The following is a 23,403-nucleotide window of genomic DNA, read 5'->3' as shown; positions in this document are numbered from 1 at the left end:
AGCTGATATGAAATTGGTAGTAGCTGCTGATGGAGGTGGTAAATGAAAGGTTTCCTCAGAATACTGATAGAAGTGAGGAGAATGGAACTTAAGACTGTTGGTGGCGTCCCTTCAACTTAAAACGTGTTTGTTTTTTAAAAAATTTTTCCTACTTCTTAATGATAGGTCATCAATTTAAAATTAACTGTTTCTCTGTCTATAGAGGCTGCTCGATGCATGATGCACTTCAGGCATTTTGTTATTTTTTAAGTTCCAGCATCTGTAGTTTTTTTTTGCTTTTCAGTTACAAAAACCAGAGGTACATTCAGACATAGGTCAGTCACATTGACATCTATCCAATGTTTATTTTGTATGTCTGTAGCACTTAACCTTTAGTGAGTCAAATCTTAGTTGATGAAAAGTGTTGTCCAACCCACTTTTTCCCCCACCTTCAAGCACTTATTTTTAAAATAATTCCCCCCAAAAAATCAGCATTAAGTAATTATTTGCTTTACCAAGGACATGAAACAAAGTTGTGTATGTGCACATGTGCAGTTATTATCAAGGCTGAACCAAATTTTAAATACACCTATATTTCAATTTGCAACTAGATTCTACTAATGAATGTAATAGCAAGAGATGACCTACTTGATCTTGGAGTTAATGTACAGATTTTAGAAATGGGTCTTCAGTGAAGGAATGATGAAATTATGCTTTTAAGGTACTGCCTCCCCCACACACCCAATTCTAAAAGGTTGACAGTAAGTACAACTCTGGTGATCAAATAAGCATTCCTACCTGGAGGTCAACAATACAATAAGTCATCAGTTTCAACCAGAATGACTTATCTGCCTTGCCTTTCAGGTTTCTACCATAGCCAGGTCAAAACCAGTCCACAAAACATGGTATTAGCAGCCTCTCTGATGCATTTACTACATTACCAGTTAGAACTAGATTAGCAGCAGGCTATTTATATTTCTATGTGGATCCCCTGGATTAAACCAAGGTCAAAAGACAGGAATTTTTGACTATAAACAGTTCCTAAATATTCAGATTGCTTGACTGAAAGTCATATGAGAAAATAAAAGGACTTTTTGCTCATCAAGCTCTTCCACAAACAATCTAATTATTTATTTTACTCCATTTAATCAAAGAGGAAGTTCATTGATTTTTAAAGAAAGTAGAGCTATTTGCATTGATTAAGATCCTTTCACATCCTCAGAATCTTCAGCCAATCAGGTACTTCTAAAGTCACTTTTTTACAAGAAAAGCAAACACATCATGCCAGTGTGCTCATAAAGTCCAATGAACAACAGTATACATTAATTTAAATCATCTGGGAATCTTTTGATTGCAGGATAAATGTTTGCTTGGATTGTGGAAAAACTCCACTATCCCCTTTGAATAGTTTCATGGTATTATTTACTTGACCAAAGTCATCTCACTGTAACGTATGATCTTGAACAGGACATCTTTGACAGTACAGCAGTTCCTTACCAAACTGAAATACCAGTCCAATATTTGCTCAAGTCCAATGAATCTGATACTCAGAGATATCATTACTAGCAAACCAAGGTTCAGCACAGCTTTGTGGGCCGAAGGGCCTGAATTGTGCTGTAGGTTTTCTATGTTCTAAGGTGATATCCAGACTCCAGAAGAATTTTTCATCATCACATTTCTATTAAATCTTGACCAGCTGGTACTTTTAGGCAATATAATGCCACCCAAACCTTCATAAGGAACAAGTGATCATCTTTTTAATTTAGTTTTGAGAATGTGTGCATTGCTGGCAAGGCCAATATTTGTTGCCTTTTGAAGACGGTGGTGAGCCAAGTTCTTGAACTGTTGCAATCCCGGTGAAGGTACTTCCATAATGCTGTTGGTTAGTGTTCCAGGACTTTGGAACAGTTCTATGCTTTCAAGTCAGGATGGTGTGCAATCAGCTGGTGATGATGACATCGTGCTCCTGCTGACCTCATCTTCTCTGGAGGTAGAGGTTGTAGGTTTGGGAGAATCTGTTGCAGTGGTAGCAGTGCATATTGTATAGTGATGGTGGGGGAATACATTTTAGAATGCTGGATAGAATGCCAATCAAGGGGACTGTTTTATCCTCAGTAGTGTTGAGCTCCCTGAATATTGCCACAGTTGCATTTAGCTGGGCAAGCAGAATATTTCCTCACGCTTCAGACTTGTACCTTGCAGATGGTAGATGGTAGAAAAAAACTGTGCAGTGCCAAATGACTCACTGCAGGATACCCAGCTTCTCACCTGCTCTTGTAGCTACAACTTAGGTGTCTGTTCAGGTTGAGTTTCTGGTCAATGGTAATCCCTATATTGTTGATGGTAGGGCACTCAGTGATGGTACTGCCATTATGTATTAAGGATAAGTGGTTAGATGCTCTTGTTGGAGATGGTCATTGTCTAAAATATCTGTAAAGCACAAATATTACTTGACAACACCCAAGCATGATCTGATTAGTGGTTAGGTCTTGCTGCATGCAATCATGGACTGCTTCATCTGCTGAGGAATTGCGATATACAATACTTAATCTCAGCCCACACATATCACTGAAGGTTGAAAATTTACCATAGATGTGGAGATGCAAATTCACGTTTTGTGCAGTAATCTCAAGACCACTACCCAAATGTGTTAACAAGACAAAGCAAATTGCAGCAAACCACACTGGAGATATAGTCAGGATTTTGAAACTCTCATTACTTTAATGTGCTCAATTTAACAATGATCTTTTGCTAGTAACAAACAATTAAGAATTCAAATTATAAAACATGTTTGTTTTTGGCTTTATCACCACCCAGTTTTAAAAATTAATTTTAAACTAATTGCATCTTCAAATTAATTTCATCTGAAAATACAAATAACACATTTTTCAGCCTCTGTTGTAACTTGATCCAAAATCCTATCCTTAATCAATTTCATCTTTTATCTAAACTTCCTCACATATAAACTTGGCCACTACTTCATTTTCACCTATCCACAGTGATTTGAATCAGCGACAAGGTCATCTGACCATTGACTCTACAACTGTATCCCTCCATACTCAAAAAAAAAGGCATATTCCTTCATGAATTGGCAATATTTCTGATGCAGGTCTTGGATTTGGGTCATGGAATAAAAAAAGTATTGTTGCAATGGGGAGGGATTTAAAAATCCAGGCTAAAGGTGGCATTAAACCACATGGAGGAAACTTTACAATGCAACTAGACTTCTAGCTACTGCCAATCAGCTCCAGGAACCTGGGTTCAATCCCGACCTCTGGTACTGTCCACATACAGTTTGCAGTGTGACTGCGTGGGTTTCCTCCACATCTCACAGATGTACTGGTACGTTAATTTGCAACTGTAGTGTTGGTGGCTGGCAGGAGGATTGGGGGGAATTGATGGGCATGCGAGAGAGAACAGGTTACAGAGGAAAAAGTGATGGAATGGGACAGATGGGAATGCTCTGAGAGAGCAAAGATTCATTGGGACAAAGGGCCTCCTCCTATATTGTGTGAGAATATAAAAATATGGAGGATTGTTAAATTGGAAGTAGTTAGAGCTCCCTCTACACCAATAAACAAGGACATGAACCCAGCATTTGACCACCAACATTTTGAATCCCTATCTGATATAAAGTTGCCAGTATCATTCAAGGACAGATGTCAAACATATTTAATGTACATATTTAAAATTCTCTTCAACCTCTACAGTCCTCTCAGGAAAATAGTTATACTTAACCCAAGCACAACCGATAGAAAATTAACTTCCTTTCGTAAGATCTGATCAGCTTGAACATGAATTGCGCAGAAGAAAATAATATGTACCAGAAATACCAGATGTTCTTGCTTTGTTGATTACTGAACTTATTCTTTTGAGTAAAAGTGCATTACAAAATGAACAAAAGTTTGATTAGTGTAAGTACTTGCAGCAAATAAATTCATGACTGCAGCAAAGAATTACAGCTGATGTTAAAGTGCTACGAATTATGAAAATTAAACAATTTCAAAATTATAGAAATTAATCAAATGCTCAAATTTCGAACACACATTTGTATATATTACGGTCATTAACATCAGTATGGATAGTACAGCTAGTTTGGTGATTTTCAAACAATAAATCCAATCAGCTACTGCTTCCACTATCTCTTTTTTAAAATTCAATTTGTGAAAAAACAATGGAGAAAACTTCAAAACAGAACTATGGTCATCAAAGTGATCTGTCAGCCAGTCAAATGTAACATTCCAGAACATTCACATTTGGACTCAATAAAGGACAACAAAGCTCAAGCTGTTCACGAACCACAAGCATTAACCACAGATTCCCCTCCTGTAGTGCCTTTTATATATAGCTATTGTACACATTGACTAAACGCTCAAAACAAAAATAAAATCTGTAACAAAAACCATGCAACTTTGATTCCTGCCAAGAACTAACGTTTGAGTGGGGAAAAAAATTACAAACAATGCAATGACATTCGATAAAACAAAAAAAAGCATATGAAATATACACAGAGCTGAATACCACTCTCAAGGGTTATAAAAACACCTGTTTTTAACGTATGCTTGTGCAGTTGATATAATAACACCTGAAGAGTTTTCCCTTATTACACCAGGATTCCATCTTTTTATTTTGGATACACCTGCGTCAAAGAATAAAAACAAAGTGATAACTTTTATTTCAATGCAAACATTCCCTAATGGTGTCTTTTTCGTTTGATGTGCAAAACATGAATGTCTTCACTTCTGTATTCCTCATCTTGCCTGTCCAATGGAATCTCTTCTATTTCAAAATCAGTCTGCAAAAGCTGATATAAAACAAGGGATGCTGGAAGTTAACATAGCACAATTCAAGCACACGAGTTTATTAATCTTTTACCACACATCTCATTTCACCTTTTCATTCAAAACTAAGCAAAGAAGCCACCTAGCCTTCTGCACATCCTTGTGACCAGACAAAATAATGCTAACAGCAACTTGGCAGCAGATCACACAACAGTGTACGTCCAAAATTAAGCCATCAGATCCAGCCACTAAGGAAAACCAACAAATTACAATAGAAAAGGCATCCAATTATCTCCAAAAAAAGCTATTATTTAGCTTTCAACATTTAATGTGATTTTTGCAAGGTTACATCTCAGAAACAGATCATTCTATGTCATCCAACTGAAAACAACTTGTTTTCTTGTTCCCCACTTCTTAATATTTGCATTTTAATGACTAAATCCTCTTTTAAAATTCATTTTCAATCCACACTTCAACAAAAGCCTGCCAGTGATTTTGAAGTTTTAATCCCACTTTAAAGATTTCATTTTAGCCTATCACTTTGATTATCTCAAATTTATACCCAATTCTTTATGGCCAAGGTGCCCTATGAAAATAATGTGCTGAGCTTCATTTTCTTTAAAACCTCTATCAAGTCAAAGCTTAGCATTCTCAACTAAAGTGGAAAAAAAAATCAACGTCTCCAAGCCTACATCCTATATTCCAGTGAATCCACATTGCACCTTATCATTGCTTTCAAATTATCTTTATAAAGACTATACAAAACTTTAAGCCATAACTGAAAAATTGGGGAAATTCTAAATCTGGTTTACTGAAATATTGGGTAAAGTCTTGGTCTGGTTCTGAATTTTAGCCATTAGGGATCAGAGAAAAGAAGTTCGTGCTGATTTTGAAACAAGCGACATCGCATTTTTAGTAACATGCATTTAACCATGTCTACATGATCATTTGTTGCTCTCAAGTTCCTCAGTGATTTAAGTAAGTTCATTTTGGTATGATTACATGCATAATCTACTTCATATAACTGCAGTTTCACCTTGCAAAACCCTGGTTAGGGCAATAATCTGATAAGAAAAAACTGAGATAACTTATGAAAACAATGACTTTTTAAAAATATCAAGTTTCTTCACAACAAGTTTGAGGTTGTCAATACCTCAATCTATTCAAGCTATATTGAGGTAATCATCCAATGAAATAAACGTGGCAATAGTTCTTAAGTAAAACATACCTCAAAAAATCGGCTCTCTATTTTAGGGTTGTTTCCCATTGTCCTCTCTTCATAGCATAATATGATGCAGGTCTTGTTGCCTGAAAGGTCTTTCATAGTCCTCAGCAGTGGCTCTAAAGACTGCAAGACCATGACATCGTTTAACCAACAATTTTAACAATTCAAATGTCAGTTTATACAAACCCAACTTTATAACTTGAAAGCTACTTAGCACATGGCATTATTTAGGTTTTCTTACAAAGGGTTAACTAAGGATAAGAATAATAATTTAAATACCTTAAAACGTAAAATATGGTCTACAAACTAATAAAATATATATGGAAACAATAGACAATTTGGTGCAAAATCAAAATTCCTGTTTTAGTTAGAATTTCAGTGCAAACACCTTATCATCTATCCATTGCATTGTTCTAATGTGTTTATAAACTTTTCCCTGCACCATTCTTTAAATTAGCAGAAAAAGTTAGAAACAAAAACAACTGTCTAATAAGATTATGAATGATTTTCTACCCCAGCCACAATTTTCCATATTATATCCCTTGCTTCCATCGTGCATAGTTAAATTTCAACTAATGAAAATATTTTTTAACTTATCTTTAAAATGATATAAGAAAGCAAAATGAATATTCAAAATATTGCTGTGTAGGTTTAGCAATACTTTAAAACTTCACTGTTCAAAAATACTACCGAATCACTAAAATCAATGTGTAAACTCTAATTTTACAAACACAACCCAACTCAAGGACCTAATCATTTCCCTGAGACAACGTGCAATACCCGAGTTAAATCCAAGGTAAAGTACTTCAGAATTCTAAAATAAAGCTCTGAAACCACCCAGTTCTGACAAAGAATAACAATTCCCCTTTCTTTTCTCGACATAAACTATTTGGTCCACTGAATCTTAGTGTAATTTTGTTATTTAAAAATGCGTCTGCACAGGGACAATTTGAATAATCTATCTTTATTTAATTCTGAGGACACACTTAAACATCAAATTGAAGACTAGTTTATGAAGGAGTTTACTACCCTTGTAGTAAATGATGTTCAGACATCTCTAAACAATGCAATTTTATACAAACAACTTAAACTTGCGAATTTTACAAACACAGCAGAGGAAGAAGAATGACTGTGGAAGGGAGACTTGAATTTTGGGTTGTTTTTTTTTTGGACAGCCCATTGACATTGGGCGAATAACTTCATTTTTTGTTTGAAACATCTATAGCTCTTTGCTACAAATAAACAGAAAAATGCAAAAGACTTATTAAAAGACATATAGAAATAAAATTTAAATTTTACAGAAGTTCATAAATTATGTTTTAAAATAGGAGTGGGCCATCAGGTCTTTCAAGCCTGCTCCACCATTTAATGTGATTACAGCTGATCTAATCTGGCCTCAACTCATCTTCTGAGCCTTTTCTCCGTACCCCTCTATTCCTTGATCTATCGTATATTTATCCATCTCTATTTTCAATATTTCTAATGATCCAGCTTCCACCACCTGCCAGGGAGGAGATTCACCACCCTCTGCAATGAAATGTCTATATTCCTCAGTTTTAAATGTTCAATCTCTTGTAGTTATGTCCTGTGTTTGAGATTCTCCCACTAGTGAAAACATCTACCCTGTCGAGCTTCCTTAGGATCTTACATGTCTGAATAAGGTCACCCCTCATTCTTCTAAACACCAAGGAATACAGGCCCAAACTACTTAGTCTCTCTTGCTAGGATAAACCCATCATCCCAGAAATTAGCCTGGTGAATCTCCTTTGACCTGCCTCCAGTATTACAATATCTTTTGTTAAGGTAAGGGGATTGAAACAGTATGCAGTATTTAATGTTATATTTACACTACATAAAGCAGCATTATTAAATATATGACAGGTACAAGATTCATGCAATCATTTGGCCTTTATAAGAACCAGCGCAACTTTAGTTTTCTCTAAAAATATTTTTTTTACTGTAATGAAAACCAAGGAGCAATCCATTAGTTCAAGCAAACCATTAGTACACACCTGTTCATAATAAATACAATCTGCCACAAGAATGTAATCTGGTTCAGATGGAAGGTCTTTCACAGTTTCACCCCTGAAAAGCAAGACATACAGAAACATTAATATGGCATTATAGAGAAAAAAATCATCTCTCAGCCCTGATATGCATCTTACCTCTATCCCACCTTGATGCCTCCAAACTACTTTAAACATCACCCTCTCTGTCTTGACAATCTACATATGTTACAAGCAGGAATAACTACCTGGCCCTTCAAGCCTTCTCTACAAATCATGGCTGATTTGATTTTCAACTCCACATTCTCAATAACCTGCAGTAACCTTTCACCCCTTTGTTTATTAAGTACTTATCTTTGCCTTAAAAACATTCAAAGACTCTGTTTCCACTTTCCTTTATGGAAGATAGTTCCAAAGACAAGCAACCCTCAGAAAGAGATTGTGCCTTAAATGGGTGACCCCTTATTTATAAAAAGTGACCCCTAGTTCTAGATTCTCTCACAACATGAAACATCCTCTTCAAATTTTCTGACAGGACTCCTCAGAATCTTGCATGTTTCAATTATTACATGTCACTCTTCTAAACTCCAGCAGATACAAGCTTCAATCACAGGGTTAAATTCAATGAGGAAAACACAAGGAGGTAAAAACTCAATTGACAAGCATGCAGTCTTTTGAAGCACACAAAAAGCTGAAGGAACTCAGGTCAGGCAGCATCTATGGAGGGAAATGAACAGTTGACATTTCAGGTCAAGACCCTTCATCTGGACTGTCTAGATCCAGATTTGGAACTGGACAGAGGAACTCCAGTCAAGAATGCCATTTGATAACAGAACTAGCAATACTGCCACTTTCACATAGCAAATACACTGTAATTTAAAAGTGACAGCATGACTGCAAAGTTGATGAAGCAGCTATTAATCAATGGGTTCTTTCTAACATTCATGAATGGGTTCAACTATGTAATTTTATAGGCAAAGCTTTGCTAGCAAATGCTTGCTCTTTCTTGCCTATGAAAGTTTAAATTAAGCCCCCACCCTAGCGAGTTCAATGCAAGAGATTCCAAACATTATTAAAGAGCAAGATGCCCTTACTTTGGCCCAACTACCTTTAATTAATTATAATTTACAATTTGTGAAATCCTGATGGATGCAACTGGCTGCTTAAGTAACAGTCACTGAACGTCAAAGATGTTAGTTTTTGTTCTCTTTGGTAAATTAAAAAAGCAAAAGATACTAAATAAATTAAAATTAATCCTCCAACAACCTGCAATAACCATTGCCATTTTGTGTGAACTTACTTGAAACTGCTAATGTTTAAGGGCCACCTTAAAATAGATCAGTTTTAGAAGGATAAAGTTATTTTCACCTACTGGCCGTACAAGGACAGTAGAGTTTGGTAAAAAGGGATGGCTTTAGATGAGCAGGTAATCCATTTCTGCATGAGCTAATGAAAGTTATCTAGAAAAAGAATTTCTATACAAACTAAGAAATATCAAATATCTTGAGGCTAATTGCTGTGATAGTTTTACCTGTACTTTGCTCCCCACTTCTCAAGCTAAATTAATTCTTTTTATATGTAGATGATATACCAACCCACAAAGAATTGTGGATCTAATAAAATGGCTTCAGTGAAGCAGTGGTATGAGCAAGCTAAACTTTTATTATGACTGTGCAAAAGATGTTAAATAGCTGGAAGCTTTATAAATTTAAAAGTCAAGCAAGTACAAACCATTTAAGTACCTTGGCTTGGATAGAACCAGTGACCAAGTGCATGTTATCCTTGATGTTTATATTGAGCAAATCCTGCAACTCTTCAAGATCCGTGACTATGACATTTGCCCTGAAAAACAGAAATAACATGAGTTTATGCTTAAAATTTTTCAAGATATCTTTTAAACTTTGCAGCAGCACAAGCTAATAAAAAGATTCAATGAATTCTGCCACAACTACAAAATGCATTAAGCAAATCAAACAGCTAAAGCTCATCTCATCTTCTTGATTTTAACAATTTGGACATATTTGGTAAATAATAAACCAATTTACCAAATATGTCTAAATTGTTAAAACCAAAAAAATGAGATGAGCTTTGGCTGTTTGTTTTACTTAATGCATTTTGTAGTTGTGGCAGAATTCATTGAATCCTTTTATTAGTTTGTGGTGGTGCAAATTTTGTATATCACCTTTACATCGAAGCAAGATACATCAAGCAATGGAGTATATAAAATGTAGGTTAAAAGCTTTTAAACACAGAAGGAGGTACAAAGTGCAAGGTTTGCAAAGGGAGTTCCAGAAGGCTTGGACCATCAGTTTAAAACTTGGGATCTGAGCAAATGCGGGTTGGTAAAGGTACTCCCACATTGCTGTTGGCTCCAAGATTTAAATGCAGGAATGAAGAATTGGTGACATATTTCCAAAGTAGGAAAATATGTGACTTTGTGGGCAACCTACAGGTGGAGGTATTCTCGTGCCAACGTCTCTTTCGGTGGCAGAGGTCTGGTAAGAGATTTTGGAGAAGCCACTGTTAACTAATAATTGTGTAGGGAATAAACGTTTAGGGTAGTGGATGGGATACTAATCAAAAAGGCTGCTTTGTCCTGGACAGTATTGAGCTTTGAGGACTGTTGCGTCTGCACTCAACCAAGAAGCTTCTGACTTGTCAATGGGATAAAGGCTTCAGGGCATTAGGAGATGTGACTTGCTACAAGATGTCCAGCCTCTGAGTTGGTTTTGGAGCCACAGTACATGGCTAATTCAGTTGAGTTTCTGGTCATTGGTGACTCCCAAGAATGTAATGGAGGGGGAACTTGGTGATGGTAAAATGCCACCAAACATCAAGGGTAGGTGGTTAGACTCTCTTGTATTGGAGATGCTCATTGCCTAGCACTTTTGTGGCATGAATGTTACTTACCACTTACCTATCAGCACATGACTAATGTTCTCTAGGTCTTGCTATATACAGGTATGGACTGGTGAGCATCAGAAGGTCTTGTGTAAATCCTTTGCTTCAGAGTCTAATCGGTGTTCATTCTAGCCAACTAATATACTGTAACAAAATAAAAAGTACTAGAAATACTCAGCAGGTCAGGCAGTACCTGTGGACAGAGAAGCAAAGTTAATATTTCAGGCCAATGATAAAAGAAAATTGACCTAAAACATTAACATAGAGGTAGGGGAGATCCTTAATGAATACTTTGCTTCAGTATTCACCAGTGAGAGAGACCTTGATGTTTATGAGAATGGCGTACAACAGGCTGATATGCTAGAGCACGTCAACATGAAGAAAGAGGATGTGCTGGGACTTTTGAAAAACATTAGGATAGATAAGTCACTGGGGCCGGATGGGATACATCCAAGGTTATTACAGGAAGTGAGGGAAGAGAATGCTGCACCTTTGGTGATGATCTTTTTGTCCTCACTGGCCACAGGAGTGGTGCCAGATGATTGGAGGGTGGCAAATGTTCTTACCCTGGGAATTATAGGCCAGTGAGTCTTACTTCAGTGGTGGGCAAATTACTGGAGAAGATTATTCGAGGCAGGATTTATGGGTATTTGGAGAAGCATAGGCTGATTATGGACAGTCAGCATGGCTTTGTGAAGGGCAGGTTATGCCTCACGAGCCTGATTGAATTCTTTGAGGATGTGACAAAACACATTGAAGGTAGAGCAGTCTATGTCGTGTACATGGATTTTAGTAAGGCATTTGATAAGGTTCTTCATGGAAGGCTCATTCAGAAAGTCAGGAGGCATAGGATCCAGGGAAACCTGGCTGTGTGGATTCACAATTGGTTCTCCCATGGAAGACAGAGGGTGGTTGTAGATGGAGCGTATTCTACCTGGAGGTCCGTCACCAGTGGTGTTCTGCAGGGATCTGTTCTGGGACCCCTGCTCTCTGTGATTTTCATAAATGACTTGGATGAGGATGTGGAAGGGTGGGTTAGTAAGTTTGCTGATGACATGAAGGTTGGTGGTGTTGTGCCTAGTGTAGAAGATTGCTGTAGGTTACAACAGGACATTGATAAGATGCAGAACTGGGCTGAGAAGTGGCAGATGGAGTTCAACCCAGAAAAGTGTGGAGTGATACACTTTGGAAGATCAAATTTGAAGGCAGAACACAAGGTTAATGGCAGGACTCTTAGCAGGGTAGAGGAACAGAGGAATCTTGGGGTCCATGTCCGTAGATCCCTCAAGGTTGCTGCACAGGTTGATAGGGTTGTTAGGAAGGTGTATCGTGTATTGGCCTTCATTAGTCAGGGGATTGAGTTCAAGAGCTGCCAGGTAATGTTGCAGCTCTATAAAGCTCTGGTTAGACTACACTTGGGGATTATTGTGTTCAGTTCTGGTCACCTCATTACAGGAAGGATGTGGAAGCTTTAGAGAGGGTGCAGAAGAGATTTACCAGGATGCTGCCTGGATTGGAGAGCATGTCTTAAGAGGATAGGTTGAGTGAGCTAATGCTTTTCTCTTTGGACCAAAGGAGAATGAGAGGTGACTTGATAGAGGTGTACAAGATGGTAAGAGGCATAGATTGAATGGACAGTCAGAGACTTTTTCCCAGGGCGAAAATGGTTAACACGAAGGGTCATAATTTTTTTAAAACACAGAGTGGTGGGTGCATGGAACGCACTGCCAGCAGAGGTGGTGGAGGCAGATACATTAGGGACATTCAAGAGACTTTTAGATAGGCATATGGATGATAGAAAAATGGATGGCTATGTGGGAATTAGATAGATCTTAGAGCAGGATAAAATTTTGGTACAACATCGTGGGCCGAAGGGCCTGTACTACACTGTAACATTCTACGTTCTATTCCTCTCACCACAGGTGCTGCCTGACCTGAATATTACCAGCATTTTGTTTTAATTTCAGAATTCCAGGATTTTTAAAAAAAATTTAGGCAACTACTTTACATCTCATTAGAAAAAGGGCATCACACTTAACATAAGCACATAGGGTGAACACTGGCAATGGTGGCTGACCAGCAAAAGCATTTTGGTTATGATTTTATGGCATCCCACTGTTTACATAGACTTTTAGCAGGAAGATGTTGCAAAACGTTTCATACGAATTAAAATTTGAGCCAAAGACATCGATTATGTTCTTTGACTAAAATCTCGGATTTATTTGACCTCGTGCTGACCCTGTCATATCTTTCGCAAAGGTTACTTCCACCTTAATGTGATTGTTTGCTCCCATCGTTATGTTAAACAGAGCTGAAAAATCTTGTCCTTTTTTCTGTTATCACCAGACACAACGACCTATTCCAATGTGCCCCTACTTGGCCCCGTACCTTCGACCCTCCACAATCCTAACGAGTTTGGCCCATTCCAACTTCTGTTTCTAATGTTCTGGGAATGGGAGCAAAATAGTAGCAACAATGCACCAACTCCTTCTCCACAGACCCTCAGCAACATCGTACATCGTTTGTACGAGGGTTTCTGCCTTTAATGCTCAATAATGAATTTAGCAGGAGATGCACATTACCCCAGGGCGGAGGCCATCAGCCCCACTACTCCGGTCCCAGAGCCCAGTTCCACCACGTTCTTCCCGCTAAAGACATGCAGGCTGTCCCGGTAGAAGGAGCTCGTCTCCAGGTACTTGGATAGCACTAGCGCCGCATCCCACACCACGCAGCCCACGTCGCCGGCGCTGCGCTGTCTGATCCGGAGCTGGGGCCCGCCGCCGCGCCGTTCCACCGTCCGCAGGAAGTAGCCACGCTCGGCGTCCGCCATCACCCGGCCGGCTGGCTAGCCGGAGCGACTAGGCCAAACGTGGCGGCCTACTCCGCCAGGCGGCCTCTGCGACGACGGGCGGTGCAGCACACCACAACAACCCTCTGCAACTTACCAGCCCTTTTTTAAAAAATAACCCGACCAGCGTCCCACATGCGCACGGCCCATTGGCCATTTCCGTCCGGCGGGAGGAGCTCGATTTCCACCGTTGCTCGGCAACTGCTGTCAATCAAATCGCGTTCAGATGTCATCTGGCAGCGGTGAAGCCCTGCACCAGGCGTTGAGAGACGATGCACATTAGGAGCAGGGGGTAGGGGCATGTTCCACCAAGTCCTCTCCGTGGGCACGCCGTCGGAAGCGAGGATGACTTGTTACCACTCCACCTCTGAGCTGGTTAATGAGGGCAATGTGGAGACAGCAGACAGTTTTGCATCTTCCACTGCTTGCTCTGGGTTTCTGTACGCATGTCCTCAGCGTTCTCAGTATCATCCCGAATGCTCCTTCTCTGCTTTAAGCAGTCATGGGCCAGATGTACTCAGGAGCCTAGGGATGGAATAAAACAGCAGAGAAACAGGCCTTTCAGCCTGCTGCAACACACACAAAATGCTGGAGGAACTCAGCAGGTCAGGCAGCATCTATGGAGGGAAATAAACAGTCGAAGTTTCGGGTGGAGACCCTTCATCAGGCCTCAGTCTGAGCCTGCTGTGTTCCTTCAGCATTTCGTGTGTGTTGCTCTAGATTCCAGCATCTGCAGAATCTCTTGCGTCTCCGTTTCAGCTTATGTCATACATTGTTGGCTATTAACTACTCATCTATATTAATTCCATTCGCCAGCACAGGGCACAGTCTGCTATACTATGGTGTTTAAAGTGCTCATCCAATTACTTCAATATTGTGAACGTTCCTGACTATAAGTACTAAATTTAAGCAGTGGTGAAAAAAAATCGTCCCCTCTAAATCTCCTACCCGTTACATTAAACCTGTGCCCTCTGATTATTGACACTTCTGCTAGTGGAGAAGGTTTCTCACTATCCATGTCACTCATAATTTTGTACACCCTCAGTCAGGTTTCCCCTTCACCTTTCTCTGCTCCAAGGAAAACAAAACCAGCCTATCCACTCCCCATAACTAAACTGCTTTATCCCAGGCAATGTCCCAATAAATCTTCACTGCACCATCTAAAGCACAATCATATCTTTCCAACACAGCTCAGAGCTGTGCACAAACTGTAGCCTAATGGTTGTACCTCACCTCCTTGCTCCTATATACTTTCTTAATCATCTGATCTACCTGTGCTGTTGCCTCAGGGATCCTTGAACATGTTTAGAGGTCCCCCTGCTCTGTGTTTTCCGGGGTCTTACTATTCATCATGCATATCTTAGCCTTATTAGTCCTCCAAAAAATGCATCACTTCACATTTTTCAGGATTAAATTGCATTTGATATTTTTCCTGCCTATCTTACCAACTCGTCAATATTGTTCCGTAGCTGAATGCTACCCTCAGTATTAACAAAACTAGTTTTCACATTACCTATGCAGCCACAGTAGCATAGCAGTTAGCGTAATGCTATTGCAGCACCAGCAACCTGGGTTCAATTCTGGCTGCTGTCTGTAAGGAGTTTGTACATTCTCCCCATGTCTGCGTGGCTTTCCTCTGGGTGCTTCAGTTTCCTCCCACATTCCAAAGACATACGGGTTAGGAAGTTGTGGGCATGCTATGTTGACACCAGAAGTGTGGCGACACTTGCAGGCTGCCCCCAGAACACTCAACGCAAAGATGTATTTCACTGTGTTTCAATACATCTTATCTAACTTATTAATTGTACTTCCAATCTTCCACCCAGATTGTTAATGTATACAACAGTGCTGACCCCTGCAGTACTTAATTGGTCATACAGTTCCAAATACAAACAACTCTCGACTATCATGCCCCCAGCACCCTGCTCTAGCTGTAGCCCAATGGTGAACCTTACCTCCTTGCTCCTATTTCTTATATTTGCCAAATTATCTTTTGGATCAGTTTTGTATGTGTTGCACTTCAAGAAAGCTTTAGGAACATCCTTGTATCTTTTTTTTTCCCTATCTACTTGGTTATCTCCTCCTGCGACATCATTTGGAAATGAGTCTTATTTTAGGAGTCTGGTGTTGGGCATGCGAGCAATGCAGCCTGTCCAATGTGGCACTGCATGAAAATCACTAGAGCTCTCAGAACAAACTCCCATCACAGCTGAGTGAAAATCATCACAGTTGCATCTTCATTCAGTGAAGCTCCAATGCTCTCCCCAGCAGTAATGTGAGCCAATACTGTAATGAGAATCTTGGTGATGATTAGGTCATGAAATCTTAAGATATGCTTGAACCTCCCAAACTTTGTTCAATATTAAAAAAAAATCAAAAAGATGTTCAATGAGATTGATTGAACCTTATAAATATGAGAAAATCAGACAACTCTAGCAAGGATATGTCATAGTGGTTGCTTTGAAAATAAAGTCTAGTAATTTATAGCTGTGGAAGATCTCAGATTTCCTGTAACTTATTGCAGAGTCACAACAATTTTAGCAAATACAGAATTTCAGGTAGAATAATGGTTTACTGTTTCATTAAAGACATGCATTGTCTTTAATGTTGTGGAAGAAATAAGAACACAGGAAATGGAAGCAGTAAATGCCTGATGATCTCTGTACCAAATTTACTCAGTCACAACTTCCACAACTCTTAGTCAGGCAAGACAATGTTAAAATATATTTCCTTACTTCTAAAGGTCTCCTTAGGTTTGACCCTCCTTATGTTTGACCCTCCTTATGTGTGGAACCTCACAAAACCCCACAATCCTCACCATATCTCTGTACTCCTACAATTTTAACCTCTTAACCATCCCCATTTTTCATTGCCCTACCATCAATGATTACATACTCAGATGAATGTGCCCTGAGCATTGGCACTGAACCTTCTCGAACCTGTTTCTCCTCCAATATGATCTTTAAAACCAACACTTTGAACTTCTGATGGCACCTTATTATGCAGCTTAACAACAAATTTTGATTAATTCTCCTGTGAAGCTAAAAGGTACTACATGTGTTATACCCATTGCCTTAACAGCTTCCAGGCCCGGGAAAGGATTCTTACAATATCTTGTTTGGACTTGCAATGGGGCTGATTCACATGGATACTGCTGAAACAAATCACATCACAACAGTGTGCAGATAGATGTGGTTTTACACTGCTATATTTGTCTTTAATTAGAAGGTCAAATGAAAAATACAAAACCTGTATCTTCAGCAAATTATGTCAATTTATGTTTAAAATATTGAAAAGATCTTAGAGATAAGAGTTCCCAGCCCACTTGAGCAGATCAGGAATTTGAATTTATAATTTTGGAATAAAAGGGGTTTCTAGCTATTTTTCACTATTCCTTTTTATCCTGTATTCTAGACTCTCCTTTCTTGGTACCTTGTACTCGTATTTAGTTCTTAACCCGGGAGAAAAATCCATATAGAAATATAAAATCACTCCTCTTGGGGTAATTGTAATATTTTGTCTAATCATGTAAAAATGCTAAATTACAAAGGGTACAGTAGTATGCTGATTTAATTACTGGACTATAATCCAGAGGCATGAACTATCACTCTAGAGAGAAGAGTTCAAAAACCACACTGGCAGATGGAGAATTTGAATATATAAATTTGGAATAAAAATGGTGACCATGAAACCACTAGAGTGTTTTAATAACACATTTTGTTCACCAAACATCTTCAATGAAACCTGTCTTCTTTATTTCAATGTCTCACTTGTTCTCTCAACTGAAATGGCCTATTTTGGTTTAGGGATAGTTAGGGAATGACAATAAAATGCCAGCCTTGCCAGCTATGCCCACCTCCCATGAACTAATTTAACAGCAAAGTGGTCTAAATACTTACAGGCCCAAGATCAAAATGTTCATTAGAGCTCTTGAATAATTTCTTACTATATCTTTTGCATATGAAGGTCTGTACAGCACTGCTATTTAACTTTAGTGGAACATGACTTTCCCCAAGACTTTGTCTTCATTGAAGACAGAACAACTGCATCGCTCACATAAATAACTAAAAGTAACTGAGACAGATATTTTAACATGTCAAAACATTTAAAAATGGATTCACATTCTGGCTTATCTTGTTAGAGGTGACACGTGATTGTGAATGTTTAAGTAAAAATTAAGACTGCGTAATTTATTGATCTTATTAAGGACACAAATACAAAGTACAGTTGAAAGGCCACATAACATTACATGAAAAGACCATCATAACTGCCACTTCAATAAAGCAGCTACAACACGACTGGTAAACAACAAATTCCTTCACCTTTTCATAAACCACCTGTTATAATGGCAAGTAGGCAAATTTAAGTCATAGCTATTATATTTAATTTTTTTTTCTTAGTAAAGCTTTGAAGTGTATGCTGGTTGAAATACAATACTGAAAGAAATCCATAGAAGAAGGTTTAACAAAATGCTACAGCAGAGCCAGTTTAGCACTGAGATTTGCATCAGAAGGATTTTTTTTGTCGTTGATCCACAGCAGTTAAGATTCTAACTTTACATACAGGTAGTAGACTGTTCACATAATTCACTTCAGTCTAAACAAAATAGCTGTCATTATCTGTATGTATAACGTGAAAACAAAACCGTACATTCACCTATCTTATTTTTGTTCTCACTTTTGAGTGCTTAGATGACGATAATTGAAGTTACTCATCTGCAAATGAAATCAAAAGGCACATCTGAAAAAACATGTATGCTTACAATAATTAGTGAAAGGAATTCTTATTATCTTTAGTTATTACTGCTTATTTTTCCACAAACTGGCTACAGTATCCTACATTCTAGTGGAGGTTAGACAGCTTTTCCCATTCAAAAATTCCAAATTAGTGTTATATTTTCTTCTCTAATATTTGGAGCAGCCAACCAATAGAACACAAGATACAAAATCAATTTGAAGGAGATGCCACGTTTTATAAACTCTATCAGTAATCTGCACCAAATATTCACTGCATTGGTAAAATACCTGTATAGCTCATGCTAATAACTAAATAGGTCACAAATGATCAGCATTATAACCTTCCTGATGTCTGTAAAATTCCATCACTTAACAAGGCCACTAGAGCTCAAATAAGTCTCAAGGATTTATCTCGTTGGCTCAGTGCAATGATTAGTTCAAATAATTTAATTCAATTGTACAGTGCAAATGCAAACTTTTGTTACACTTCAAGGTAATAACATTGGCACTGCAAGTCTGAGGAAAGAAAATATTACTGATCACCTGAGAGAAGATCACAACAGTAATCTGTGCTGTGGTCTGAAAGAAACAAGATGATTCAGTTTTGCTCCAATATCAGGTTCTTAATTACAGTCTCCTTGAGTGTACGGCTACTAACAATTAGAAGACAAAAAAAAGCTTAAAAACAGCAAAACATTTTCTTGCCTCAGTGCCTTAATACAGTTGCCCAATTTCCCACAGTGCTGGCAAGGAAATTTAGTGTCAGTGAGGAACTTCTGCATTTTCCAGCAATGGCAGTCCACCTCTGTGCAAAGGAGGATGTGATAACTCTCGTTTGTAAGTCTTTGGTGGAAGTTTTGGTAGCTGTGGACTAGAGTTCTGTCTGGGAGGTACAGGTGGAGCAGAAGGATAAGTAGGGTTGCTGTGGTTAGAACAACGTCGCATAACCCTGGGAGAGGGTGTTGGAGGAGGAGTACTGGGGGAATTGAGGTTAGAGCTAGATTCTCTGTACCAATCTTGATCCCGATGAAGGCGGCCCTTTGGTGGTGGCTGAAGATTAAATGGATCATTCATAAAGATCTCAGGAGGTCTTGTTGGTATGGGTGGGGGTGTATCAGGCAGTGGATCCCTTGGAGGAGGTGGAGGCGGACTGTGCAGTGACCCATCAGAGGGTCCACATAATACAGGAATCCGAGGCAGCCGTGGTGGAATAGCAGGAGGGCTATCTGGAATATGTGAACCTAGCTGTAAGTAAAAAAAAATGAAATTCATGTCAGAGTTTCTTTTAATAAATTGAGGAATGTCAGTGAAACATTAAGATTTATACTTAAATAACAGAAATAGCATCAGTCTCCAACGACTCCAATAGTAATCTTTTATTCCCTAATCATCCACTTCACGCAAATGTCAAGGGGAGAGAGATTTAGGGGGATCGGAGGGAAAACCTTTTTCACCCAGAGAATGGCAAGTACCTGGAATACAATGCCCAAGTGATGGAAGCAGAGTTGCTTACTGTATTTAAGAAGTGTCTGGACATGCACTTGAATTGCCTAGGCTTAGAAGGCTATGGGCCAAAGCGAAGAAGATGGGATTAATATGGATGTGCCAATTGGTCCGCATGGACATGGTGGGCCGAATGGCTTGTTTACATGCAGTACAACTCTATGACTCTAAAAGGGTCTGAACAGACAGTAATGGGGAGAAGGTCAGAGCCATGTGAATTATGGAATTGTTACACCATTGCACCACAGAAGGTGGCATTCAGCCCATCGTTTGAACCTCCACCAACTAAAGCAATCCCTTCAGGCTTATTACCTCACTCTTTCTTCATAACCCTCCAAATTATTCTCCCTCAAATGCCCATCCAGTTCTTTTGAAAGTCCTGCATGATTCTGATTTTACAACTGAAACAGGCAGTGATATTTTTTTAAACTAACTACTCTCGGCATAACAAAAAAAAACCTCATCCCTTTGAATCTTTTACTCTGTATTTTAAATGTGATCCTCCCCTTATTCCTAAAATGATTCATAATGAATGTATTATTCATGACATTGGGATCAGCCCTGGAGACACCTCAACTAGATTTATCCTGTTTCACTTGCACCTAGATTTAACAGGTTGGTCATTTGACAGACTGAAAAATTCATCTCTGGCATCCACAATCCCTGGCATTCCCTCCATAAGCCCACCACTCTGCCCACAGTGCATTCCTATGCATGATGCCAGATACAGTCAAGATTCTGGGTAGTGGAAAATCTGAGCCACATGATGGATGCCAGAAAAAGGGCACACTGGATAAAAGGCGAGTGATCAAGGGAATCCAGGGAGGTGGGATAGACTGTGAGATCAGTAACCTTGCTGGAGAGTGAAACCAGAGCAAGAACTCAGATTGTAGCATAGCATTTCCTTTACCTTAAAATTTACCACATCTAAATCAGGTTTCCTTCGTTGAGGAACAGGAGGTGGTGCAGGTAAATCTTCACTTGGCCTATGAAGACTTGAAATGGAGTGAGATTCTGGAAAGGCAATATTAAAGTAAAATCACTTATTTCAAATTTATAATTTAGTTGCCCAGCATAACCCAATAGTAACTTGTACTTATAAAGCCCCTTTTATTAAAAACTTGCTTACTACAATGCAGGCCATTTTGGCTCATCAAATCCATGCTGGCTTTCAGAGCAATCCTATTAATCCCATTCCCTCTCACCTATTTTCCTGTAGCCCCATAACTTATCCCCCCACCCCCCACACACATCAACTTCAATTTGATTCTTTTGCCACTTACGTACAAAAAGGGATAATTTACACTAACCACTTAACCTACTAGCAAATCTTTGCAATACGAGGGTCAGAGTTCAGAATATACAAACTCCACATAGATGGCTTCCAAAGTCGAGACAGAATATGGGTCCTGGAATTGTGAGACAGCAGTGCTGACTTTTGTGCCACTGTGGCATCCTCAGCTTGGGGAAGATACTCTAGATGTTTCACAGAAGATTGTACCCCAAAATTATTGCTGAACCAGTTACTAGAAGCAGTGGAAACTAATGATGGTTTCAAGAGAAGGTGGCAAAAGTGTTTATAGCAAGAAACAATCTGCTGGAGGAACTCAGCAAATCTCCCAGAAGTGGTTATATGTGGGAATACCAGAGCATGGGGCTAGACAACTGAACACACTGTCACAATAGCAGAACAAAGGGAGTGAAGATTTTTACAAAGGCCAATGTCAGAGAAATGGCGAGTTCAGGAAGGTTCACATCCAGTTTGGTGAGACTGTAAGGCTGGGTTTCAAACACAATACAAAGAATTTTAAATTACTGATATTGGGGGAAAGGTACATCAAAGTAGTTCAGCAAGAGAAAGGATGGATGAGTGGTTGCTAATACAGGATACAGTACTGGTAGCTGAGTTTTGATTGACTTGAGGCCAGGGAGGAGCTATGGAAAAGAAGTGATAAAGGCATGGGTGAGTGTTTCAGTGAAGTTAGGCAACAGTATTGGTGAAGGTATTATGGTCAAAATGATGAAGATCACGTGGGGTAAAAAAAAAGCTCAAACTTAAACAGGATGCTAACAATCCAATACAAGAGCTGCAAAGAAGCGTAATGAGAAGAATTTATAGCAGGTGCTAAAGGTAATGTCTTTAGTTTTCCCCATTATAAAAACAGAAACAATTGCAGCTCATTCATGCAGAGGTCAAAAAAGGACTGGGGGAAAAAAAAAATCAGGCATGGGAGGTGATAAGAGATGTGACGGAAAGGTAGAGGATGTATTGTCAGTATGCATGTGGAAATTCATCCCTACGTCTGCATTTTATATTTCCAGAGGGGAGAATCAATATGAGGAAGAGCACAAGGATAGCACCAAGGAAATTCCTTTGGATATTCTGAAGTTAATGGTGCATGGATTGGAAGAGAAATTTTGCTGCAAATGACGTGACCACAGTTGGATTCGTAGTGTGAAACCAAACGGGAGAAATCACATTGGAAAAAAGGAGATGGAAAAGGATTGTGTACTCAATTGTGACAAAGACTCCAAAAACAGTTGAAGCTTGTTAATGCGTTACAGTTAGCAAGTCATTTGTGACTTTGGTTAGGTTATTTTGTTTCTGTACTAGGAATATAAACTAGTTGGAAAGATTAACACAAAGCTGTGGGAAAAGTGGGCATGGATTTACATGGGGATGCAATCAACAAGTGGAAAACAGTTGGGAATAATAGTTTGCAAGTACAGAGATATTTAAGGATTTTTTAAAAAAGCAGCTGACAGCAATTATTTTGAAGAGGGGGAAAACGCAACAAGGGTGAATGAACCATTTGCAATGCCAGCTAGCATTGGGGCCAGGCAAGGAAACTAGGTGGTCAGCAATTTAATGAGAATGGGATACAAGGAGTAAGAGCTTGATCTGAATGAACAGAGTTTGAAAGGAAGAGGGAACAGGCAAGGGAAGATAGAGAAAGGTTCAGAGACAGGATAGAGATTGTGTTTAATAGGTAAGGGAAATGGAAAGCAGAAGTAGACTCAAATCTTAATGATAAAGAAATCCACAGTGACATTTGGGAAACTTAATTGCTACTATTTTTGGCTTTCAATGGATTAACTAAAAGTAATTAAAATAACTCAAAGTGAAGATAATAGAAAAGCAAAAACATGCTGTATTTCTGACATAAAAACAGAAAATGCTGGAAAATCTCAGTGGTCAAACAGTACAAGTGGAAAGAGAAACAGTTAATATTTCAGATTGATATCCTTTCATCAGAACAGAATATTTAGAAAGTAGGTTTGATTTAAGTTGAAGCGAAGAGGAAGGGTGGGGAAAACAAGGAATGTCTGCGTTATGGTGGAGACTAAAGAAAATGGACCACAGAGATTGGTGTCAGCTGAGAAAGGATATTGAAGACTTGATAATGACAGCTAATCTACTTGT

General features: G+C 38.8%; 2 protein-coding genes across 6 annotated transcripts in view; both read right to left on the bottom strand.

Moving 5' to 3' along the window:
• Window positions 1-1,192: 1,192 nt before the first annotated feature.
• On the bottom strand, window positions 1,193-13,819 carry vcpkmt (valosin containing protein lysine (K) methyltransferase). Of its 3 annotated transcripts, none has more exons than XM_052036445.1 (5): window positions 13,475-13,819; window positions 9,723-9,833; window positions 7,998-8,070; window positions 5,989-6,108; window positions 1,193-4,803 (listed from the first exon to the last, which is right to left on the bottom strand). In XM_052036445.1, exons 1-5 carry the CDS (start codon window positions 13,720-13,722, stop codon window positions 4,759-4,761), a joined length of 597 nt encoding a protein of 198 aa, XP_051892405.1. In that variant the 5' UTR covers window positions 13,723-13,819; the 3' UTR covers window positions 1,193-4,758. The 3 variants fall into 3 exon arrangements, with proteins under 3 accessions (XP_051892405.1, XP_051892321.1, XP_051892483.1); XM_052036361.1 differs by having other exon boundaries at window positions 1,193-4,783; XM_052036523.1 differs by having other exon boundaries at window positions 1,193-4,618.
• Window positions 13,820-17,902: 4,083 nt separating this feature from the next.
• sos2 (son of sevenless homolog 2 (Drosophila)) overlaps window positions 17,903-23,403 on the bottom strand; it is an 86,084-nt gene continuing 80,583 nt past the window's right edge. For all 3 annotated transcript variants that reach the window (XM_052023856.1, XM_052023846.1, XM_052023865.1), the window contains 2 exons: window positions 20,890-20,993; window positions 17,903-19,721 (listed from right to left, as the gene is read on the bottom strand). In XM_052023856.1, the coding sequence (XP_051879816.1) occupies window positions 19,239-19,721; window positions 20,890-20,993 (587 nt within the window). In that variant the 3' untranslated portion in view covers window positions 17,903-19,238. The remainder of the gene's footprint in view (window positions 19,722-20,889; window positions 20,994-23,403) is intronic.

This window comes from Pristis pectinata, chromosome 1 (assembly GCF_009764475.1).
Source record: "Pristis pectinata isolate sPriPec2 chromosome 1, sPriPec2.1.pri, whole genome shotgun sequence".
In the NCBI taxonomy this organism is placed as follows: domain Eukaryota; kingdom Metazoa; phylum Chordata; class Chondrichthyes; order Rhinopristiformes; family Pristidae; genus Pristis; species Pristis pectinata.
This window is presented reverse-complemented; position numbering and strand designations above follow the sequence as displayed.

Coding starts and splice junctions, on each gene's coding strand:
- vcpkmt (XM_052036361.1), bottom strand. CDS start 13,722: ATGGCGGACGCCGAGCGTGGCTACTTCCTGCGGACGGTGGAACGGCGC. Junction 8,071..9,722: donor CAAGCCAAGGTACTTAAATG/GTTTGTACTTGC, acceptor CTTGCTTTTCAG/GGGTGAAACTGTGAAAGACC. Junction 6,109..7,997: donor ATTGTATTTATTATGAACAG/GTGTGTACTAAT, acceptor ATGGTCTTGCAG/TCTTTAGAGCCACTGCTGAG.